Below are 21,104 nucleotides of genomic sequence, written 5' to 3' on the forward strand. Positions count from 1 at the left end.
TTGAGAAGGATTGGTATTAGTTCTTCTTTAAATGTTTCGTAGAATTCAGCAGTGAAGCCATCAGGTCCTGGGCTTTTATTAATGGGAGACTTTATAATTGATTCATTCTTCTTACTCATTATTAGCCTATTCAGATTTTCTGTTTCTTCATGATTTACTCTTGGGGGGCTGCATGTGTCTAGACAATTATCCATTTCTTCTAGATTACCCAATTTGTAGGCATATAATTGTTCAGAAAAGTCTCTTATGATCTTTTGTATTTCTGTGGTATCAGCTATAATGCCTCCTCCTCTTTATTTCTGGTTTTATTTATTTGAGCATTCTCTCAAATAAAGGAGAGAATACTTTATTCTCTAAAGGGTTTGTTGATTTTGTTTATCTTTTCAAAAAACCAACTCTTAGTTTCACTGATATTTTCTATTGTTTTTCTAGTCTCTATTTCATTTATTTCTGCTTCGCTCTTTATTATTTCCTTCCTTCTGCTAACTATGGGCTTAGTTTGTTTTTAAAAATTTTAATGACCTGATAAAATATTCAGGGTTTATTAAGTGAAAAAGACTCAACCCCAAACTCTGGTTGCAAATGATTCCAATTGTGTCAATTAAAAGGTTTAGGAATAAAAATGTTTCCAATGTAACAAATAACAGTTGTTATTTCTATATAGTAAAGAATGATTTTTTAAATAATTTAATGTGTTGTAACATAAAAGTATATAAATTGTAAGTGATTCAGCTTAATGAACTTCTACTTCTACAAAATAAATACAGCTGGCTAATCATCACCCCAGTCAAGAAATAGATCATTAGCAGCATTCCAGAAGCCCTCTTATATGCCCACTCAAAAACTACCCACTAAAAATAACGTGGTATCCTGACAACTAACATTAGAGACTAGTTTTACCTGTTTTTGAATGTAATGCAACCAGAGTCATTTGTTCTGGCTTCCTTCCCTTAATTTATCCATGTTGCTGCATAGAGCAATAATTCAATCACGTTCATTGCTGTATATTCCATTATATGATTATACCAAAATTTACCCATTTTTTTTGTTGACTGGATTTTGGGTTGTTTACATTTTGTGCCTATCATGAATAATACTAACATGTACATTTTGTACATGCTTTTGGTGAAGGCATGTATGCATTTCTGTTGAACCTGTTCCTAAAAATTTTAAAATATTTAATAGTTGGATCATAGGGCATTCATATGTTCAGCTTTACTCAGTATTTCCAAAGAATTTTCCACAGTAGCTGGACCAATTTATATCCCTCAGCAGCAGTCTGTGAGAATTCTAGCTGGTCCAAATCTGATCTAACATTTGGTATTGTCTCTCTTTTTCATTTCGGCCATTGTGATAAGAATATAGTGACATCACACTGTAATACACATATTTTTTAATGGCAAAATTGAAAGCATAAATGAACCTTTTCTAACTTGAGTAAAGATATATATACACACACACATATATATGACATAGATATCATTTTTAAAAGATAGTTACTATGTATCTTTCCTATAATGTTAACATTTAACTTTTCCATCAAAGATATAAAAAGTATATCTTGCAAAATACCTTTATCTTGGTATGGGGAAAGGTCAGAAAATCTTTAATAATTATTCGCTGAGTGCATACTCTACTGGACACTGTACAATATGCTAGGGAAAACAGTATATTACAATTGAGTTTCCTCAAAATAAAACTCAATACACTAATAATCATAATTTACTATGAAACATAAAACAGAAGGTCATACATTTCAAAATAAACAAGAATATTAATACAGATTAATGTTATAATAAGAATATTAATACAGATTAATAAGAATATTAACACAGATCACTTTCCATATTTTTTTCATATAAAACAGTACCTGGTTTGAGGCAATCCAAAACTCGTTCCAATGCCAACACGAGGTAGATAGTTAACTACTTTCTTCACTGTTGCAGGGTCTGGGAAGTTGAACATTACAGCAACTATGGCAAATAATTTAAAAAATTAGAACACAATATGATTTCCTTTCTGGAAAACTGACTTCTTGGTCCAGTAAAATATTTACTTTTGATTCAGTTATCTATTAAATACAAGTTTTACTATATTTCTTTTATTACAGTGTACATCAAGTTTCAGCATTAATATTTCAGAGGTGATATTCATTTCACTTATAAATTCCTTTACCATAGCTAGTCCTTCTCTAGATACTGTCAGGAGTTTTAACAACTGTTGTTGTATAAATGTGACATGAAGCTATAACTTTGAATTTACAAAATTGAATTTTGGCAAGTCAAATATATTTCTATGAATTTCTAGAAATAACTATTTAAAAATTTAAGTTTATATAGTTAACAATCTAAAACCAAAAAACTACAGATAGCTAGCTATGAAACAGTCTGTCAGTTATATTTGTTTCCAGTAAGTAACAGTTGTAACTCTCTTTACAATGTTTATATGTTTATACTTCATATGTTCATATAATCTAGAACAACGTGTGATCTGAAGGAGAATTTTTCCTCTATGGCTAATAACCAAATTTAAATGCTTTCTAATCAATTTTATTTCAATAAGTACACATACATAAGAATATCAAGAAGCACATATCAGTATATAAACATATTTAGCATACAAATGTTAATTTATGATAGTCATCTACAAATATTCATCCATCTTAAACACTATGAAAATTAAGTCATAAAATCATGAGAGATAATTTAAAAGATATTCATTGGTCAGTTTTAAAATTTTAATTATATGTTAACTTTAATATCAGAATTAACTTTAATATTTGTGTAAGCTACAAATGCTCATCTATTAATAGAAGATGATCCTTCTTCTCTACCTACCCTGAAAAAATTCTTAAGGCCAAAAAATAAATAAATAAATTCCCATGTTGCTGTAGGTTTTAAACACTGGCATTACCAACATCTTTCAGGTAAGTAAGTAATTGATATCATTCACTAAGCACCTACAACATAGTAATGTCATATATATATAAAATATTAGCATATATCTTCTTCAAATAAGTCTTCCTTATATATTCATTATTACACTGAATACAGGGAGAAAAAAAGTATCAGAAAAGACTATCACAGATTATGGCAGATAATCAAGGCCATGAGAGAAAGGCAAAAGAAAAGCATACATATAAAAGCAAGCATGTATAAGAAATTTCAAAGAAGGAAAATGGATGATGATGAGCAAGTAATAAATACTGTAAGATTTAAACTCCCCTGGGGCAGCAAGAATGCAGATTGAACTAAAGTGTGAAACATTCACTTGATTATTTGCCTGGAAGAATAGCGTTTACATTAGGTATGTGGGGGACAGGAAACCAAATAGGAAAGAGAAAAAACATCTTTCCCTAAGAAATTTGTATTCCCTAAAGACACATGATTTCATAAAGGAAAAACTAAATGTGCACGTGGAACATACGTGGTTATTTGTAGATTTTAAAAATAATACCTTATAGGTTAAAGAAAAAAGAGACTATCAACCCAGGTATATAGTAATACATGGAGTATGTAAAAAAAAAAAAAATCAGTAGCTTTCATATATTCTACTGTATGCCTCCATTTATATCAAATGATGCTTTTCTTCAAGTTCAACTTGTCTCTCCTCCTTCTCTTAATGGATTTCACCAAGTACCATTCTGAACCTGCAAATTAAATTTTGGTTCAATCTTCAAGAATGATGTAATACAAAGCAACCAGGACAGTTCAATATCATTTTCTCATGGTTCCTTTATAAATAGCAATATATTAGACAAAAGATTAAATGAACATATGAATCATTTGATCATCCTCTCCCCTCCCCAAATGCAGCCACCTTCCAGAAGGAGTTTAAGTGTCAAAGCAATGCTGAGGACATCAAAACTCCTCCACAAATGATTAAATGGTTATGTATCCCCCATATTTATAAAGCCTTGTGCTAATTTGTGACGTGGTCAGAAAAAGAAAAGAACTACAAATGATTCTACAAATGATTAAGGGGGGGGAACATGAAGATGTATGTGGTACAAAAAAAGAGGTCAGTAGGGCAGAGGGTAGACTACAAAATGTTATCTAAATGGAAACAGTATGGTATGTTCAAAACCGAAATCTTAAAGAGATGGAAGTTAGCTTTGTAACAATGTACCTCTGTAACATATTACCTCTGTTTGCCATAAAGATCTCCAGGGCTGTATTTTGCAAAAGATAACGACGAGAAAAGACTGATCGTATCTCTGTGAACAGCCATTTTCCATGCAGCCCTTCTGTGTATGCCAGGATCTAGTCAGGAAAAAAATAATCCCAAATAAGTGACAATACTAGGGAGGTTTTCTTGTTTTGTTTCTTTCCGCATAGAATAAAACCATATTAAAATTTTTTCTAAGAAAAAGAATTTAATAGTTACTAAAATAATTGGGAGAGAGACTAAGAAAATTGATTGTAATTTATGGAAAAGAAGCTTAAACAAAAAGCAAAGTAAAATTAGAAAACATCTAACTACAAGTATGTATTTGGGCCTTTGAAAACAATGATATAATCTATCACATGTTCTCAGGACTACATACTGGATCATTTACTGATTGATTTTTAAATCATATTATAGAAAATAAAGTTTCAGATAAAACCTTATAAACAAGGAAGACCTCAAAAGAATGTCATACATGCTTATAAATCACAAACACAATTCAGTTTCACGTATTCATAATATGACTATAATTTGCCCAGTAGTACTTTTTACGTACTTTAAAATACATAGTTCATAACTTTAAAAAAATACTTTTAAAGTCACTAAGGCCACAGTCACTCATTCACAAAGCACAAATACTGACTGTGTAAGAGGTTAAGTATCATTTTGTCAGCTAAGACTAAACACAAACCTGCAAATGAACTCAGTATAATCTCTCTATGGAGTAGGTGGATGTCAGAGTAACTTGTCACAATTCTTGTCATCCCATGTGACAGACACAGTTGCTTAAAATGCTTTGCCAATTCAAAGTAATCCTGTCTTTAGTACAAAACCACTTTGTTGCTTTGTTTTTCCAAAAAGTTCATTCCAAAAGCTTAATTATGAAAGTGTTAAAGGAAAACCAGATTCAGCATTTCTCCATACAAGTACAGTACATAATATTTATAAAGAAAATGAAATGCATTTGCTATCAAAATATGATGAAAATCTATGAAAGAAAATTAAGTTTAAAAACTAAGATAGATCTCTCAAAAGTAACCACCAATAAAAAAATACAAATGAAGCAACACTTAATTATGTATCCTTTACAAACTGTTGTTTTCTTATTTCTATTTTCCAAATCCTAATTGGAAACAAATCTACATTCCTCAATGCAAAATTCAGTTTCTTTGAAAAAAACCCCAATCCTTACTTAATTCAGTAAGTATGTATATTAATTTTTCTACAAAAATGATTTCTGGCACCATGGGACCTAGAAATAGAAAGAATGGGTACAAGTCTAAGGCACAGCATTTTCTGCAACAAAACAAGTTCAAAGGACAAGACAACTAATCATGTGTTCAGTTTTCAAATCGGTGATAGAGAAATCCTACTAACTCAATAATATAATCAATACCTGTATAAGTAAAATCAAGAGAAGTGAACAGGAAAAGAGAGGACAAAAATACTAACAGAACTCTCAAGAATTTTTAAAGCAGAGGTTGCTTGTATCCCTTTCTTTTATCAGGACCAAAGACACCACCAGTTGGTCCATACCTCCACAGAGGCTTTGCATTTGGTCTCTCTCCTTCTATTCTCACCTCTGTAGTTTACTATGACCACAGGAGCACCTCACACAATTTTTAAAACATAAATCAGATCATATCACTCTTATATTAATACCATCCAGTGACTTTCCCATTACATGTGTTATATACTCTTAGGCTCGTTATAATTGTTTATAAAGCCATACATCTGGGACTCTCTGATGAGCCCAACTCATTCTTCTCAAGACCTTGTTTTCTCCTCTGCCTGGAATGTTCTTCTTTCAAATCACCACAGGGTTGGTTCATTCTCACACTTAGATTTCTGCTCTTATTTCACCTCCTCAGCAAAGCCACAGGATCTAAACCCCACTTCCTCTATTACCACCTCATTCCATCCTAAACTCATCAGATTTTCTTCATAAGACTTATCACCACCTGAAATTATATTTGCTTGCTTCTTTATTGCTTCTTCAGCACTAGAATACTAGAAGCTAAATTCTATTACAGCAAAGACTTTAAATACACTCTATTTCCATTGCCTATAAAAATGGCACAAAGTAGACATTTTTTGAATGACTGAATCATTGCATAGCACCCTAAACTCCATATACAGCCCATATGATGTTTTAACAAAATTTCAAGTAGTAGAAAACACTTCAGAAAATGGATATTTTACATAAATATTCAGATTTCTGGCTTCTCAAGAAAATCCAGGGTATCTAGCAAAACTGGATCTATGTGCCATATGGTAACAATTGGCATCCACTCTCCATTGTGGTGCCATTTCCACTTCACTCATTACTATTTACTAATGTGAAATGAGCATTCACTCACCCACTGTTATTTACCTTGTTTCAATCGGTTTTTTGAGTTTACCACCCTGGGTTTATCAAATATTAGAGAATTCAATATATGTTCAGCAACACTTATAGTCCAATGTATTCAACTATTCTATTCATAAGAAAAATGAGGCCCAGGCACATTAAATACTTAAAACGAAATCCCTTGGCAAAGTTGCAGAGTCTGGCCTACTCCCAGGTTTTCTAATCCAAAACTCCAGAGCTTCCATTACATACCACTTTGTCACATTTCTAAGAAAAGGTTAAAGGCTGGGCATGGTGGCTCACATCTGTAATCCCAGCACTTTGGGAGGTTGCGACCACAGACCAGCCTGGAAAACATAGTAAGACCTTGTCTCTACAAAATTTTTTTTTAAAAAAATAGCCAGGTATGGCAGCATGTGCCTAAAGTCCTAGCTACTCAGGAAGCTGAGGTGAGAGGATCACTTGAGTCCAGGAGTTTGAGGTAGCTCTTATTGTACCACTGTGCTCCAGTCTGGGCAATACAGCGAGACCCTGTCAATTAGTCAGTTAATCAATAAAACAGGTTAAATATTTGTTACTAGAACCCAACTTATTAGAAATTTTAATCAACTACATTTGTTTTTTTCTGCACTTGGGTTAAGGGCAAAAGAGGAAAATCAAAAGAAAACATACAACAAAGGATCCTTTAAGTTCTGTTATACACTAGGAATATCACACACCAGTCTGAAAATTATACCTTTTATATCTATAGAGCTATATAATAAGATTTGTTGCTCAAAATGGTATTTGCAAAGTCATGGTCATGCAAATAAAGATTTAATTATAATCTAGAATACTCCATTTATTAACAGAAATTAGTATACTAAATCATTGTTTTTAAGATTTTTAATGTACTGAAATAGTTTTCTGATTAATCAAAACATTCAGTTTATATCTCATTCAAAGATCTACTTGAAACACAAGTGTCATACTCCTTTAAAATTTGTTTTATTGCTCAATGTCAAAAATACTCAAAAGTGCAGAAAATGACATAAGCTCTTTGGACCCACTATTCAATCTTATAAAATTCTAATATTTTGTCATATTATTACATATATATGAGGAATTAATAAAAGCATTATAGTGTTGAAATTTTCATGCATAACCCTTTCTGCTCCCTTTTTCCTACTTTGTCAGAGCCAACCACTATCTTTGTTTTGGGTTTATTATCCCCACATAAGTTTTTCTACTATTAGTACCTATACATCCATAAATAACACCCAGCACTGCCTTGTATGTTTTCAAACCTAAATAAAGGGTATCATACTGAATGTATGATAGTGTGCTTTCCAAGTTAAATGTAAGAAGGTGTAATAAAGCTTTAAAACCCAGAAAAAGAAAAACAGGAGAGAAGACAGAAAATTACTTAAAATTGCCAAAGGTGTCAGAAATTAAAATCTTGCACAAAACAATAGCCTACTTTTTTAAGGAAAAGGTTACGTAATGAAATTCTACAGTTATAGTTAAGATATATGGGGTTAAAAATAGAAAAAAAGAATCTCTTAACTAAAGAATTACAAGTTGAAATTTATATAATAACATTTCTTCAAAGTATTCATTAGGAAAAGGTGTCAGTACTGAAAAGCAGCTGAGGCCTAGCTAAGCAAGAGGTTCATTTCTTATTGGAATAGTATATGCCTGGTCTGAGGATTCACTTCAAAGTCTCTAGAGTTCAATTAAAACTGGATTAGGTAGAAGCAGACCCTTCTTTGGGACTTTCTGTTCACTGAAACTCTACGTACACTGACAGCACCCTAGACAGAGGTCTAGCCCTCCAATGAATCAGTTGCCATGGAAACTGTATCATTACCATTGCTCTGCAGTTATGACCCCAACTCTAGAATAGCTTGAAATCTTCACTCTCTTTGAATGTTTACCAGCTTGTTTTATTGTTAGTATCATCAATGAATTAAACGTTCAATTTTTTTATAATTTGTTTCAACAAAGCCGGCATATTGGTTAAATGTTAAGGTAAGGGTGTCAGAGAGGAGAGAAAGAAATCAGTATTTAATTTATATATATATTATATACATATATATTCTATTGCTTTACATTTAAAAATCAAGCATATTTTCTTTAAAATTTTTGTCTAAAAATTGTGCCTTCTGAAAAAGGATATATTATTTTCCCCAAATAATGCACACATTTCTTCCTTCTACTCTACAAATAGTATACTATCAATACATAAGAAAATTTTTTCACCTTGTTGCATTTATTCTTAGTAAAAGTAAAGCATTTCTCACTTTCCCTTTACCAGTCCATCTTGCAAAAGCTTATGAATTTATCCAAATGAAACTCTCTTTTGTTTTTTCATTCTCTTGAAAGAACAAAAACAGAAACCTGCATTTATTGCCCAACTATATGATACTCTTATTTATTGAATATTAGGCATTTTTAAAAGTAGATTTAAAATGGTTAAAGCCACATTTATTTAAGTAAAGAAAAAAGGAGGTTTTATTTAAAAACTACAAAAATCACCCTCAGTACATTTAAAATGTTTTCAAACTCTTTTTGAAAGAAAAAATATTAATAATTGATCAAATGTTTTCCCTCAAAAATAAGAAATATTTACATGGAGGTCTGTATGTAGAAATTTTTTTAAAAATACTATTATTGTTTAAAACTAGCATAGCATAACCTATGCCAGTATTTCCTAATTCCTGAAGTAGTTTTATTTTTCAGACAATTCCATATTGATTTTTAAGAATCTTGTAATAAGGATAAAATCAGATAATATATATTAACATTAGTATTTAAAATCTCACAACAAAACCATTCCCAAACTATATGGATATATTTAACATCAAGAAACGGTGTTTTTAACCTAGTACACAGATATAAATTAATCATGCCATCAATTAAGCAATGACACTACTGCTAGGTAAGTCCAGAAAAATACTCTTTATAACCCATTTTATTGGGACATAATTTATAGTCACAAAGCTTATATGGGAAAACAGTAAATACTTGAAACATCTTTAAAATGAAAACATGTTGAAAAATACTCATACCAACTTACCACTAAATATATGTGCAAATATGTTTTATTTATAATAATTGTAATTTGAACAAATAAGTTTACATTAATTTTAATGAAGTATTTTAAAGTTGTATCACTCTCTTATTAACATAGGTTTTGCATTTTGCTGCATATAGTTTTCTCTGAAACTTGATATCAAAGCATAGCACTCAATTTATTCTAATAATACTGAATTCTAGTTGGTTTAAGGATTTACTTCATCACCGACCATATGACTTTCAGTTTTAAGTTTCAAACATATATTCTTTAAGTAAAATTTAGAGGTCTTTTTTTAAATTTGAAAATGACATATATTACAATAGTTGACTCTGGTGGAAACTTTAAAACAGTAATTTTGCTATTAAACATTAAACATATATTCATGAACACTTAGAATGTCCCCATACTTCAAAAAAAAAAACAAAAATGTAAGTCACAAATACAAAATGACCTTTTAAATTAATTGTGCATTATTTAATTTCTTTTCATCTATACAGTATATATTTGCCTTTTGCTTTCTAGTACTGTGATGTAGTACAGTATTCTCCTTAGCATTTTCATGGGCGACAAATTCAATTAAACATATTCATTACTCTAATGTTCTACTTGGCAGTTTTAGTCAATATGAAAAATTAAAAATATATAAATAAAATGCTATGTGACCTTTGTATTGATTGGGCTAAAATGGCTTTAGCCTGGGTGTGCATGATGGGGCAGTTGGGAGGGGCAGGAGGGGAGCATACAAACACACACACTCTCATGTTTTCTCTTCCAATTACTGAGGGAGATGATAAAACCACAGCAAATGATGTATCAGCTCATTTTATCTTATCGCTTTGGGGCTAGGTGACAATGAAGTTCATATTTCACTGGCTCCCATTGAAGATTGTGAAAATTACTTGCCCTCATGACCTGAAATTTCACTAGAAGACAGAAATTTCTCTTCTGCAAAGTAATGCAATTTTTCAGATGTCAACCTTTAGCCCAGCTTTAAAAATTAATTTCATTTATATTAACCAATGATATTGATATTTTCACAGAACGCTCTTTGATACATGAAGCACTGACTGGCAAATTGATGTAGCGTTAGAGGGGTAAAACTATTTTATTTTAAAAGCTGCTATGGCAGACAGATTTATGGCAAATCGAAATTCCCATTTCATAATTTAATATTTGCGCTGGAGTGATGTACCTTTAAGCCCCGGGCCTGTACATAATTCAGACTCTTTACTTGGTTATTTTATTTTCAATATTCCTCAGCTTAAAAATAATTTGCATTCTAAATGATGCATTATAAAAGCCATCTCTTACTCAACTAGCATTTAATATCTATCTTAATGAGTCAAAAGTCAAATGTAGTAATGAAGGAGAAGAACAAAGAAGGTATTTATCTATTTTCCAACTCATTTTTAATTTAGTTTTTTAAAATTTAAATTATACCTACAGTCTGATTTTTTTTTTAAAGGCAAGAGATAATACCACAAAAGGATGTTAAGGAACAATGTTAAGAAACATCAGTATATTTCTTTTTCATAACAACAAGTAAAGAGCTAGAGGTTAAATTTGCAGGGAAAGAGCAGAATGAACTTAGATAAGTATCTAAATTAAAATAGAGCTATTTGGGTTTGAAGCTACTTTTAAAATAGGAATATAACAAAAACAAAGCCACAATGTCAATGTTATCGTGAACAAGATATGAAATGGTCCCATATGATTTTAGTATAGGAGATACAGAAATTACCTTGTATTTGTACAAAAGAAAAATTTCAATATAAAATTTCAATATTTTAGAGTAAGAATGTTACTAAAAGATAGTCAGGTATCTTAATGAGTCTTTATTACCTTTATCCAATAAAGAATTTTGTCTAATTCAAATAATGCTTTGAGAACATAATCATTACTCTAATATTCTTTCATTTTATTAATAATGTAATTTAAGTATGAATATGCATATAATTTATGCATTAAACTATGCTCTTAAAATTAGAAAAAGGCCAAGAAAGACATTTCTCTAATTTAGCTATTTTCGGCTCCGCCTAACTTTCTATATGCAAAATCATTTTTGTATTTTTATGTTAATAATATTTAAATTGTTCTTCAAAAATATTTATATTTAGTTCTTCCTTACATGTATAATATGGGATGAAATAATATTAGACTTTATGATTTTTCCATTTAGATCAGAAATATTCCTAGTTACTTCTCAAAAAGTTATAGAAGTAACATGCTATCATCATTGAATTCAAGCTATAAAAGTATTTTTGTTTCTTATTCCACAAACTGATTCTCTACAGTCATAAGCTTTCTATTTCTTAATAAAGAGATAAATTTAAATTAGCACTAATAAAAAAATAATTTTAAATATACCAGAATATTTTATAATGTATACTTTTAAAACAACCAAGGGACAGAAAGTATCTTTCTTCTCAAAGCTAGTTCTTTCCTAGAACACAATCTCAATCTCAGATTTGTATCACAAGCCCTCTCTAAAAAAGGTGATTTCATATAAGTAAAAAGTAGAAGAGAGGATACCAGAGGCTGGGAAAGGTAGGAATAGGGAGAGATTTGTTAAGGATACAAAATTACAGTTAGATAGGAGGAGTAAGTCCTAGCGTTCTATATCATGGTAAGATGACTATAGTTAACAATAATGTATTATATAGTTTCACACAGCTACAAGGAGAATATTGAATGTTCCCAGCACAAAGAAATGATAAATGTCTGAGATGATGGATACAATAATTACCCTGATCTGATCACTATACATTAAATGTATCAAAACATCACTCTGTATCCCATGAATATGTGCAATCATTATTTGTCAATTAAAAATAAAAATTAAATTAAAAATTAAAAAAAAACAAAGTGAGGAGAGGTAAAGTTAAAAAAAAAAAAGCCCTCTCTAGATATATGAACGAAATCTTCAAGTTAGAATAATATTGGCCTATTGATAGACTACTTATCTTTTTATAGCAGATACGTGATTTAGCCATTAGAAGCTTCCCTGGTACCTAAGCTATTTAAATGAGCTAAAAGGAAAACTTTTGTTTACTTTCAAAAAATTTTTGTTTTTCAAACATAGCAGGGAAGAGAAATCAAAAGCAAAATGGAAAGGAAAAAATTACATAGAACTTGATGCTGAAAGCCTAAAATCCCCAGGACACTTTCTTCCTAATCATAGGGAGATAATTTTCTACTTTATTTTTTAAAGCTTTCTGCTTCCTATTAAGCACTAAACTTGTTTAGTTGAAGTTGGTTACAAATGATTAGTACAGGTTCATATTCACTTCAATGATAGAGCATGAAACTAAATATTGGGCTCACATTCACCTTCAGATATAATCTTCCAAAAAGGTATTTTCTTAAAGGACATATATTTTACAGAGCATTATGAATACAACTTAAATAAGATTTTAGGGATTAACCTTATTTCATTGCATAACTCCATACCATTGTACACTCCCCACTAGACGAGTTCATACTTAACAGGAGTTCTTATGAGGCTAGATTACTAGCCTTGGTCAGCTTTCTACTCACAGTATCTAGCACAGTCCCAGAAATACAGAAGACATGGATTGATAGATGGCCAGCTCAGCTTCACAAACTACCTACAACTAAGATCCTGGAAATATATTAACATAAACATAGCAGAAAACAAAAAGGGGTAGAAAAGTGAAATGGAAAACTATACCACAGCATTTTAAAAAAACCAAATTCAAGGGTCAGAGTATTTCCACTTCTGATGAAGATAGAGTGACCGGGACTGGATTTACCATTGTACCTCAACAATACTGAAAATGAATATAATATATGGAAAGAGATTGTTCTCAAGACATTAAACATCAAGCAATAAAAGACAGTGATCCCTGAAAGAGGAATCCAAGTAGTGATACCTACTATTGCTGAGGCATACTATCTGGAAAGATTTTGCAGGGACCTGAGCAAGAAAAAGTAACCCAATTAGAGCATAATAATCTCCTGGAGTATAGACAACAGAGCTCAAAGTAAAGGGAGATCAAGGCAACTAAAGTTTGCAGGACAGCATAACAGTTCAGAGAGAGCTGCAAGGTAACAGAGCTCCAGTGATCTGCAGTTTTCAGCTAAGTACTGAGACCAACCCATGTGTATTAGAAAACAACCCGAGACCAGTAAAAGAATCATCCTAAAAAATTACAGCGAATATTACTCAGAGCTCACAGAGTCACAGTAAAACATCTTGAGATTTATGGCACATTGGATAGATTGGATAGATCAGAAGAGTTCTGCCACAGTAGTGGGGAAAATTAGCCCTAGACTAAATGCTGCTCTGATCCTGCCTAAAAAATCTTAAAAGCAAGATTCAGATGGATCAAACTATTTCCAAGTAACTTGACTGTATTCAAGAACAATTCATTAGAATATATATAGGAATACAAAATATCCACCATTCAACTAGGTAAAATGCACGACAGCTGGCATGCCATTCAAAATTACCAGGCCTGCAAAAAAAGCAGGAAAAGATGACCTATAATGAAGAGAGAAATTAATGAAACAAAACTCACCCAGATGACAGAACTATTAGAAAAGAATATTAAATCACACCAAGTAGATTTTAAAGCAAAAAATATGAATAGGGATAAAGAGGGTCATTTCATGATGAAAACAGATCATTTCATGAACAGGCCATAGCTATCCTAATCGTTTCTGAACTGAATAACAGAGCTTTAAAATACATGAAGCAAAAACTGGGAGAACTGAAAGAAGAAATACATAAATCCACAATATAAACAGATTTCAACATTCTTCTCTCAATAATTGATAAAACAAGGGGATGGAAAATCAATAAGGATATGGAAGACTTGAACAAGATCAGCGACCCAAAGGACCTAACTGATTTTTATAGAACACTCCATTCAACAGCAGTACAATGTGAGTTTACAAAGATAGAGCATATTTTGGGCCAAAAATCAAGTTGCAATCAATTTAACAGACCCAAGTCATGTAAAGTATATTCTCTGACTACCATAGAACCAAATTAAAAATCAATAACAATAGATTGAGTGCACAGCATGATGACTATAGGTAATATAATAATAATGTACTGTGTATTTCAAAATTGCTAAAGAAGTAGATTTTAAATGTTCTTACCATCAGAAATAATAAATATGTGAGGTGATGTATTGTACATGTTAATTAGTCTGATTTGGTCATTCCACAGTCTACACATGTATCAAAACATCACACTGTAGCTCATAAATATATACAAATATTGTCTGTCAATTAAAAAATATTTTAAAAATCAATAACAAAAAGATATCTGGAAAATCCCCCCCATTTGAAACCTAAATAGCACACATCTAAATAACCCATGGGTAAAAGATAAAACAAAAAGGAAATTAGAAAGTATTTTGACTTGAATTAAAATGAAAACACAACATATAAAAATTTGTGGAATACAGCTAACGCAGTGCTTAGAGGGAAATTTGTAGCACTGAAATCTTCGTATTAATGTAAAGTAAGAAAGAAAGGTTTCATATCAATGACATCGACTTCCACCTTAAAAACTGGAAAAATAAGAGCAAGTTAAACCCAAATTAAGCACAAGAAAGAAAATAATAAATATCAAAGGAATAGAAAACCAAAAAACAATAGAGGAAAATCAATGAAACATTTATCTGTGTTTTGAAAAGATCAATAAAATTGATAAACTTCTATCCAGCCTGATCAGACAAAAAAGAGAAGAGACGCAAACCACCAATATCAGGAATGATATCAGGAAACACCAATATTAGAAGAGAGCAGACATCACAACAGATTTTACAGACATTAAAAGGATAATAAGGGAATATTATAAACAACTAAATTGGACGATTTTGATGCTTTAGACAAAGCTCTTGAAAGACACAAACTTCCAAAGTCCCATCAAGAAGAAATAAATAACATGAACAGAAGGAAATTTTATCTGTAGTTTAAATCTTCCCTAAAAGTAAACACCAGGTTTGGATAGGTACACCGGTAAATTCTACCAAACATTTAAAAAAAATAGTACTAATTCTATACAAACTCTTCCAGAATATTAAAGAGGAAGGAATACTTGCCAATTCATTCTATGAGGCCAGCATTACCCATATGTCAATACCAGACAAACACAGTACAAGATAAGAAAAGTCAAAGGCAGACCACACTTAAATATTTATGTAATTTCTTTGTCTTGAGACTTATTTTGGATATCCTATAAAATAAATACAGTAAATGTCTTCTCAAACTACCAAGAGAACAGCCAGCCATGGTGGCATGTGCCCATAGTCCCAGCTACTTGGGAGGCTGAAGCAGGAGGATCATTTGAGTCTAAGAGCTTAAGTCCAGCCTGGACAACATAGCAAGACCCCATTGCAATAAAATCAAACTGCCAAAAGAAGTTTTCCTACTCCTGCATCTTCATATAATAAATTGTCCCCGAATACACCTACCCGTCCTTTACATTTCTCAGAACTGTCTACAACAATTTCCCCCCTTTGTAGTATTACTACATTCCAACTTGAATTCCTTTAAATATTAGCAGAGTGGCTGAATTTTTAGCCTTCTCACTTTATACTGAGTGATTTCATCCCTAACCACTGCTTCTCTTACCAAACCACACAGGGGTGTGAGATGTAGTGATAAGACATTAGAGGTCAGTTTTTGACCACTATATCCGATCACCTACTACATATTTAGCTCTACTGCAATGTCCTCTAAACTCTCAAATTCAACACATCCAAAAATAAACTCATATTGTCCCCTCCAGAGCTGTCATTAGTCCAATAGAGACTATTTTGGTAAATGGAGTCACAAACACCATATAAACCACACAGAAACTTCAGTTACACTAAATCTTACATCATACTCCTTTTGACTTCACTCATGTCTCAATGAACAAGTTCAATTGATTCTATTTCCCTAATATCCTTCTGCTCTTGATCATATATGCGGAAACTTACTTTAGAACAAGTTATCACCACCATTTACTATCTATCTATCTATCTATCTATCTAAAGAGTCTCACTCTGTTGCTCAGGCTAGACCATAGTAGTACCATCATAACTCACTGCAACCTTAAAGTCTGGAGCTCAAGCGATCCTCCCACCTTAGCCTTCAGAGTAGCGAGGACTACCATGCCTGGTTAATTTTTTTTTTATTTTATTTTTTGTAGAGACAGTGTCTAACTATGCTATGCAGGCTTGTTTCAAACTCCCAGCCTCAAGTGATCCTCCTGCCTCGGCATCCCAAAGTGCTGGGATTATAGGTGTGAGCCACTGTGCCAGCTATACTTTTACCATTTTCATACAATATCTCATGTTCTAACCATGTCACACAACATATGCTCCTTCAATCATACTATGTTGTTTCATGCTTAAACATCTCTCAATGTGCTTATCTTCCCAACTGGAATGCAACCTCTCCTAATGTGCTTGGTAGAGGAGGTGGTCAGAGTGGTTGTATTAGAATAGTAGTAGATAGTCATAGTAGTAGCAGCAACAGATACAATTTAATTAGAGCTCATTATATGCCAGGATCTACGCTAAGTGCTTTATCTCAGCTATTTTGATTAATCTTCAAAATGGCACTGTGAAATGGTGTCATTTGCACCATTTTAAAAATGAGGGAAGTCTTTTTGAGAGGTTAGATGACTTAGTCAAAATCACACAGAGTAAGCAGTGTGGCCAAGTCTATGAGACTTCTAATAATATGCTCTAAGCTACTACATAGTACTCTCTCCACAGTGACATTCTCATCCTTAAAGGCAAAGCTTAGGTATATTACCTTACCCCATCTCTCTTCTATTTCTTCTCATTGTGTATTTTAAATTGATTTAATAAATCATGTGCCTTGCGAATCTTAATTTGACCCATGAGCCCTTCTGTTCTGTGAACCCTGGGATGACTAGCCTGGTAGTGTACTTGGAGGCTACCATCACATCAGGTAATTTCCCACAGAATAGGCTCATAGCTAACCTTTATCTAACCTTAAGCAACAATTTAAAAAAATTATTCTAGGCCACAGGGAAAAAAATAGGAAGATCCATAATTCATTTATGAAGCCAGCATAACATGAATACTGAAAACTTAGAAAGAGATAGAGAGACTATCAAAAAGGAAAACAGTGCAATTTCAACATTGAAGAAACAATACCTTTAAATAATCTATAAGCAAACAGAATCCAGCAAAAAGAATAATATATCATTACCAAGGAGAGTATTTTCTTAGATTGCAAGTATGGTTCAGTATCCGGAGATCTATAACATAATCCTTATATCAACAAATTAAAAGAAAAACGTTATAGAATCATTTACTAGAGGCCAAAAAGCATTTGATCAAATTCAAAAACCATTACTAATGAAAAAATGCTAGTAAACAAGGAATGAAAAAAATTACATAAAATAAAAGCTTTTCTATTTTTTATTTTTATTTATTTATTTATTTTTTACCAGAAACCAAGAACAAATTTTAGATATGTTTTCTGGGGCTAATCAAGTAGATTCTGGACTGATAATATTCATCTCAAGTATCTGTTTTGAAAATCAAATGGCAAAAGTTATAATAAATAACATAATAAAATTTAAAACCTGGTATAGAGTGGAGTTTGAAAACTCTTTTAATATATCCAAAACACTCTAAATAAATAATAAATATGTACTAAGGTAAATATGGAAACATTATTTGTTCTCCATTTTAGTAACTGTCACTTAAATATAGAAATTGGAAAAAAATTTTATTCACAATACCAAGAAAAACTTTAAACACTTAGGAATAATTTTAACAAGAAAGACAGAAAGGAACTGTGGGACAAAAGCTATAAAATAATATGAAAGGAACATAAAGTACGATCTGAACCAAAAAATTTTTATAATAGGAAGAAAATGTCATTAAAATAGAAATATACCAAAAATCGACACATATATCAGTTTAATGTATTTGTAATTAGAATGTCAATGGGACTTTTTAAAGCTTCACAAAATTATTTAAAGTTTATAAGACAGACCATATACCTGAAAACAGCCAATGAAAGGACAGAAATAGAGGCTATTAAAGGGGAATACTCTACCATAAACAATATGCAAATGGTATAAAGACTTAAATAAATATATTTTTAAAACATTAGACTATAATTCAGTCTCATATTTTCTGTTCTATTTTTTTAAAGTGCCATTTATGATGCACAAAACTTACAACACAGCTCAATGCAGGACAATCAATACGTAAGTAAAGCACCTAGATTGTATGGTAGCTTGCACATAGTTGGCTTTCAATTGTTCTTCCCATGTGACTACTTATATAATCTAGAAGTCAAGAGAACTTACAAACCATAATTGGAACTCAGAATCTATAAATATTTATATGTGTAACTTTATAAAACTGGAAAATTAATTAGTGGCAATGATATGACTGATAAAGTCAAATGGCAAAAGACAGAGCTGGAAAAACTAGTTCTTGATAGGCAAAGGGCTACTATAATACACAATGAACACATAAATTCATGTGTTCAATAAAGAAAATGAATAGAAAAATGTATACAGAATATAAAAAATAATTTCACAGAACTAATTCAAACATCTAACATTTAAAAATTGTCAAATTTATTAGCTGTAATGAAAAAACCCTTTAATATAAGAATGAGATATTTTATACCCAAGAAACAAGCAAAAATTAAAAGCTATAACACATTTTACGACAGGAATGCAGAAAAAAGCATATACTGCTGGTAGGAAAATGAAATGTAAAACCCCTCTGGAAAGTGATCTGATATTATTTATTAAAAATAAAAGTACATATGGCCTTTGACCAAACTAACTAACTTACAGAAAACTAAGAAACAGAAATAAAAGTTTTCTTATGTAAGCATGTAAGGATGTTTAATCCAGAAACATGAAGATAATGGGGGAAAAAAAAAAAAAGGATATTTATTGCCACATTTTTCATAGTGACAAAAACAAAAAATGAAAACAAGGCTTTAAAATCCAACACACATCATTAGGAAAATGGTTGTACAATTATGATATATCTTCTTCAGTCACTGAAAAGAATGAATTAAACCACATCAGTTGATTTTGCTGGATATCCACGATCAATATATCGTAGAGTGAGAAAAACAACATACCAAGTTGTAAATACTACATGATTTTATTTTTTGTAAGTGAATGACAACCCCCACCAACAACACACATAAGTGTACATGAAAATGAAGAAAAACATGAAAGCATACACACTGGGCTGTTAATATATGCTAAGTATGAACATATACTGTGGGGTAGGTGATGGGGGCTAAGAGGAGGAGGAGAGAAAAGAAGGGAAAACAGCATGCATAAAATAAAGCACATGCTAACAAAAAAGCATTGAGTACATTACATTTATAATAAGCTGTGTTATGCATAAATATATAAAATCTGAATGAGATCAGGTATGTCATTATTCTCTCAATGTTTTTTTCTATATCACGTTAGTATTTGTATACAGTAGTCCCTCCTTATCCAAGACCCCCCAAGTGGATGCCTGAAACCTCAGATAGTACTAACCCCAACTGTCCTCAATTGGAACAGGTTTCGGTTCATGTCTTCTATCCACAAATGTAATGTCCTTTCCATCTTCACTAAACACTTAAAACACCGTGTGACTGTAACTTTTGCAGTCTGAGGTATGACAGTAAGACTAGCACAAATTTCTTTTCCCTTCTTCATAATTTCATGCATAGGAAATTTATTCCTACTGTAGATCTTAGTAACCTCAGCACATAATTTTCTTAAATCAAGAACTTTTACTTTTTCACTTAAAGGAAGCACTTAATGGCTTCTCTTTGGCATATTCAAATTGCCAGCATCACTATTCTTGAGCTTTGGGGCCATTATTAAGTAAAAGAAGGGTTACTGGAATGCAATTATTGTAATACCAGGACAGTCAAACTGATAACATAAGTACTAAGTAAGCAACTAAGGGCGGGTAGTGTACACAGTATAGATATGTTGGACAAAGGGAGTATTAGCACCTCATGCAAGATGACACAAGATTTCATCACGCTACTCAGAGTGGTATGCCCTTTAAAATATATGAATTGTTTATTTCTGGAATTTTCTATTTAATATTTTCAGACCATAGTTGACAGCAGGTAACTGAAATGGTGGAAAGCAAAAACATGGATGGTGGGCGGGGAGGCTACTGTATTGTCATGTAGGATGAAAGTCAATTTATTTTTCTTTCCTTTCTTTCAGTAGCTTCTGGAATTCAACCTGTTTACCTTTTTTTCTCCTTTAATGTTTCCAAACATTTTCTCTATAGATTCTTAGAGTTCTTCACTTAGGACCAGGCTCCCTTCCTTCTCACTGCCTTTGAAGTTATTAGTAAGAATACAATCTCTTTCAATTTTAAATGTTTTACTCCTGATTTCTCAGGCACTAAAGGTTCAGGTCACAGTCCTTGCTAGTCATGAAGGGTGGGATGTGATTCAGAAGTGATAATTGGAAACAAACACAGACCTCTGTTAACATCTCAGAGCTCACCAAAGCTGTTTTCTTACCCA

The 21,104-nt window shown here is 31.7% G+C and overlaps 1 protein-coding gene across 2 annotated transcripts in view; it reads right to left on the bottom strand.

Annotated features, from left to right (window-relative positions):
* The window catches only part of LRBA (LPS responsive beige-like anchor protein), a 637,829-nt gene that overhangs the window by 181,371 nt on the left and 435,354 nt on the right, over positions 1-21,104 (bottom strand). For both annotated transcript variants that reach the window (XM_069493475.1, XM_069493474.1), the window contains 2 exons: positions 4,145-4,262; positions 1,871-1,973 (listed from right to left, as the gene is read on the bottom strand). In XM_069493475.1, the coding sequence (XP_069349576.1) occupies positions 1,871-1,973; positions 4,145-4,262 (221 nt within the window). The remainder of the gene's footprint in view (positions 1-1,870; positions 1,974-4,144; positions 4,263-21,104) is intronic.

Source organism: Eulemur rufifrons, chromosome 18, assembly GCF_041146395.1.
Source record: "Eulemur rufifrons isolate Redbay chromosome 18, OSU_ERuf_1, whole genome shotgun sequence".
Taxonomy (NCBI): Eukaryota; Metazoa; Chordata; class Mammalia; order Primates; family Lemuridae; genus Eulemur; species Eulemur rufifrons.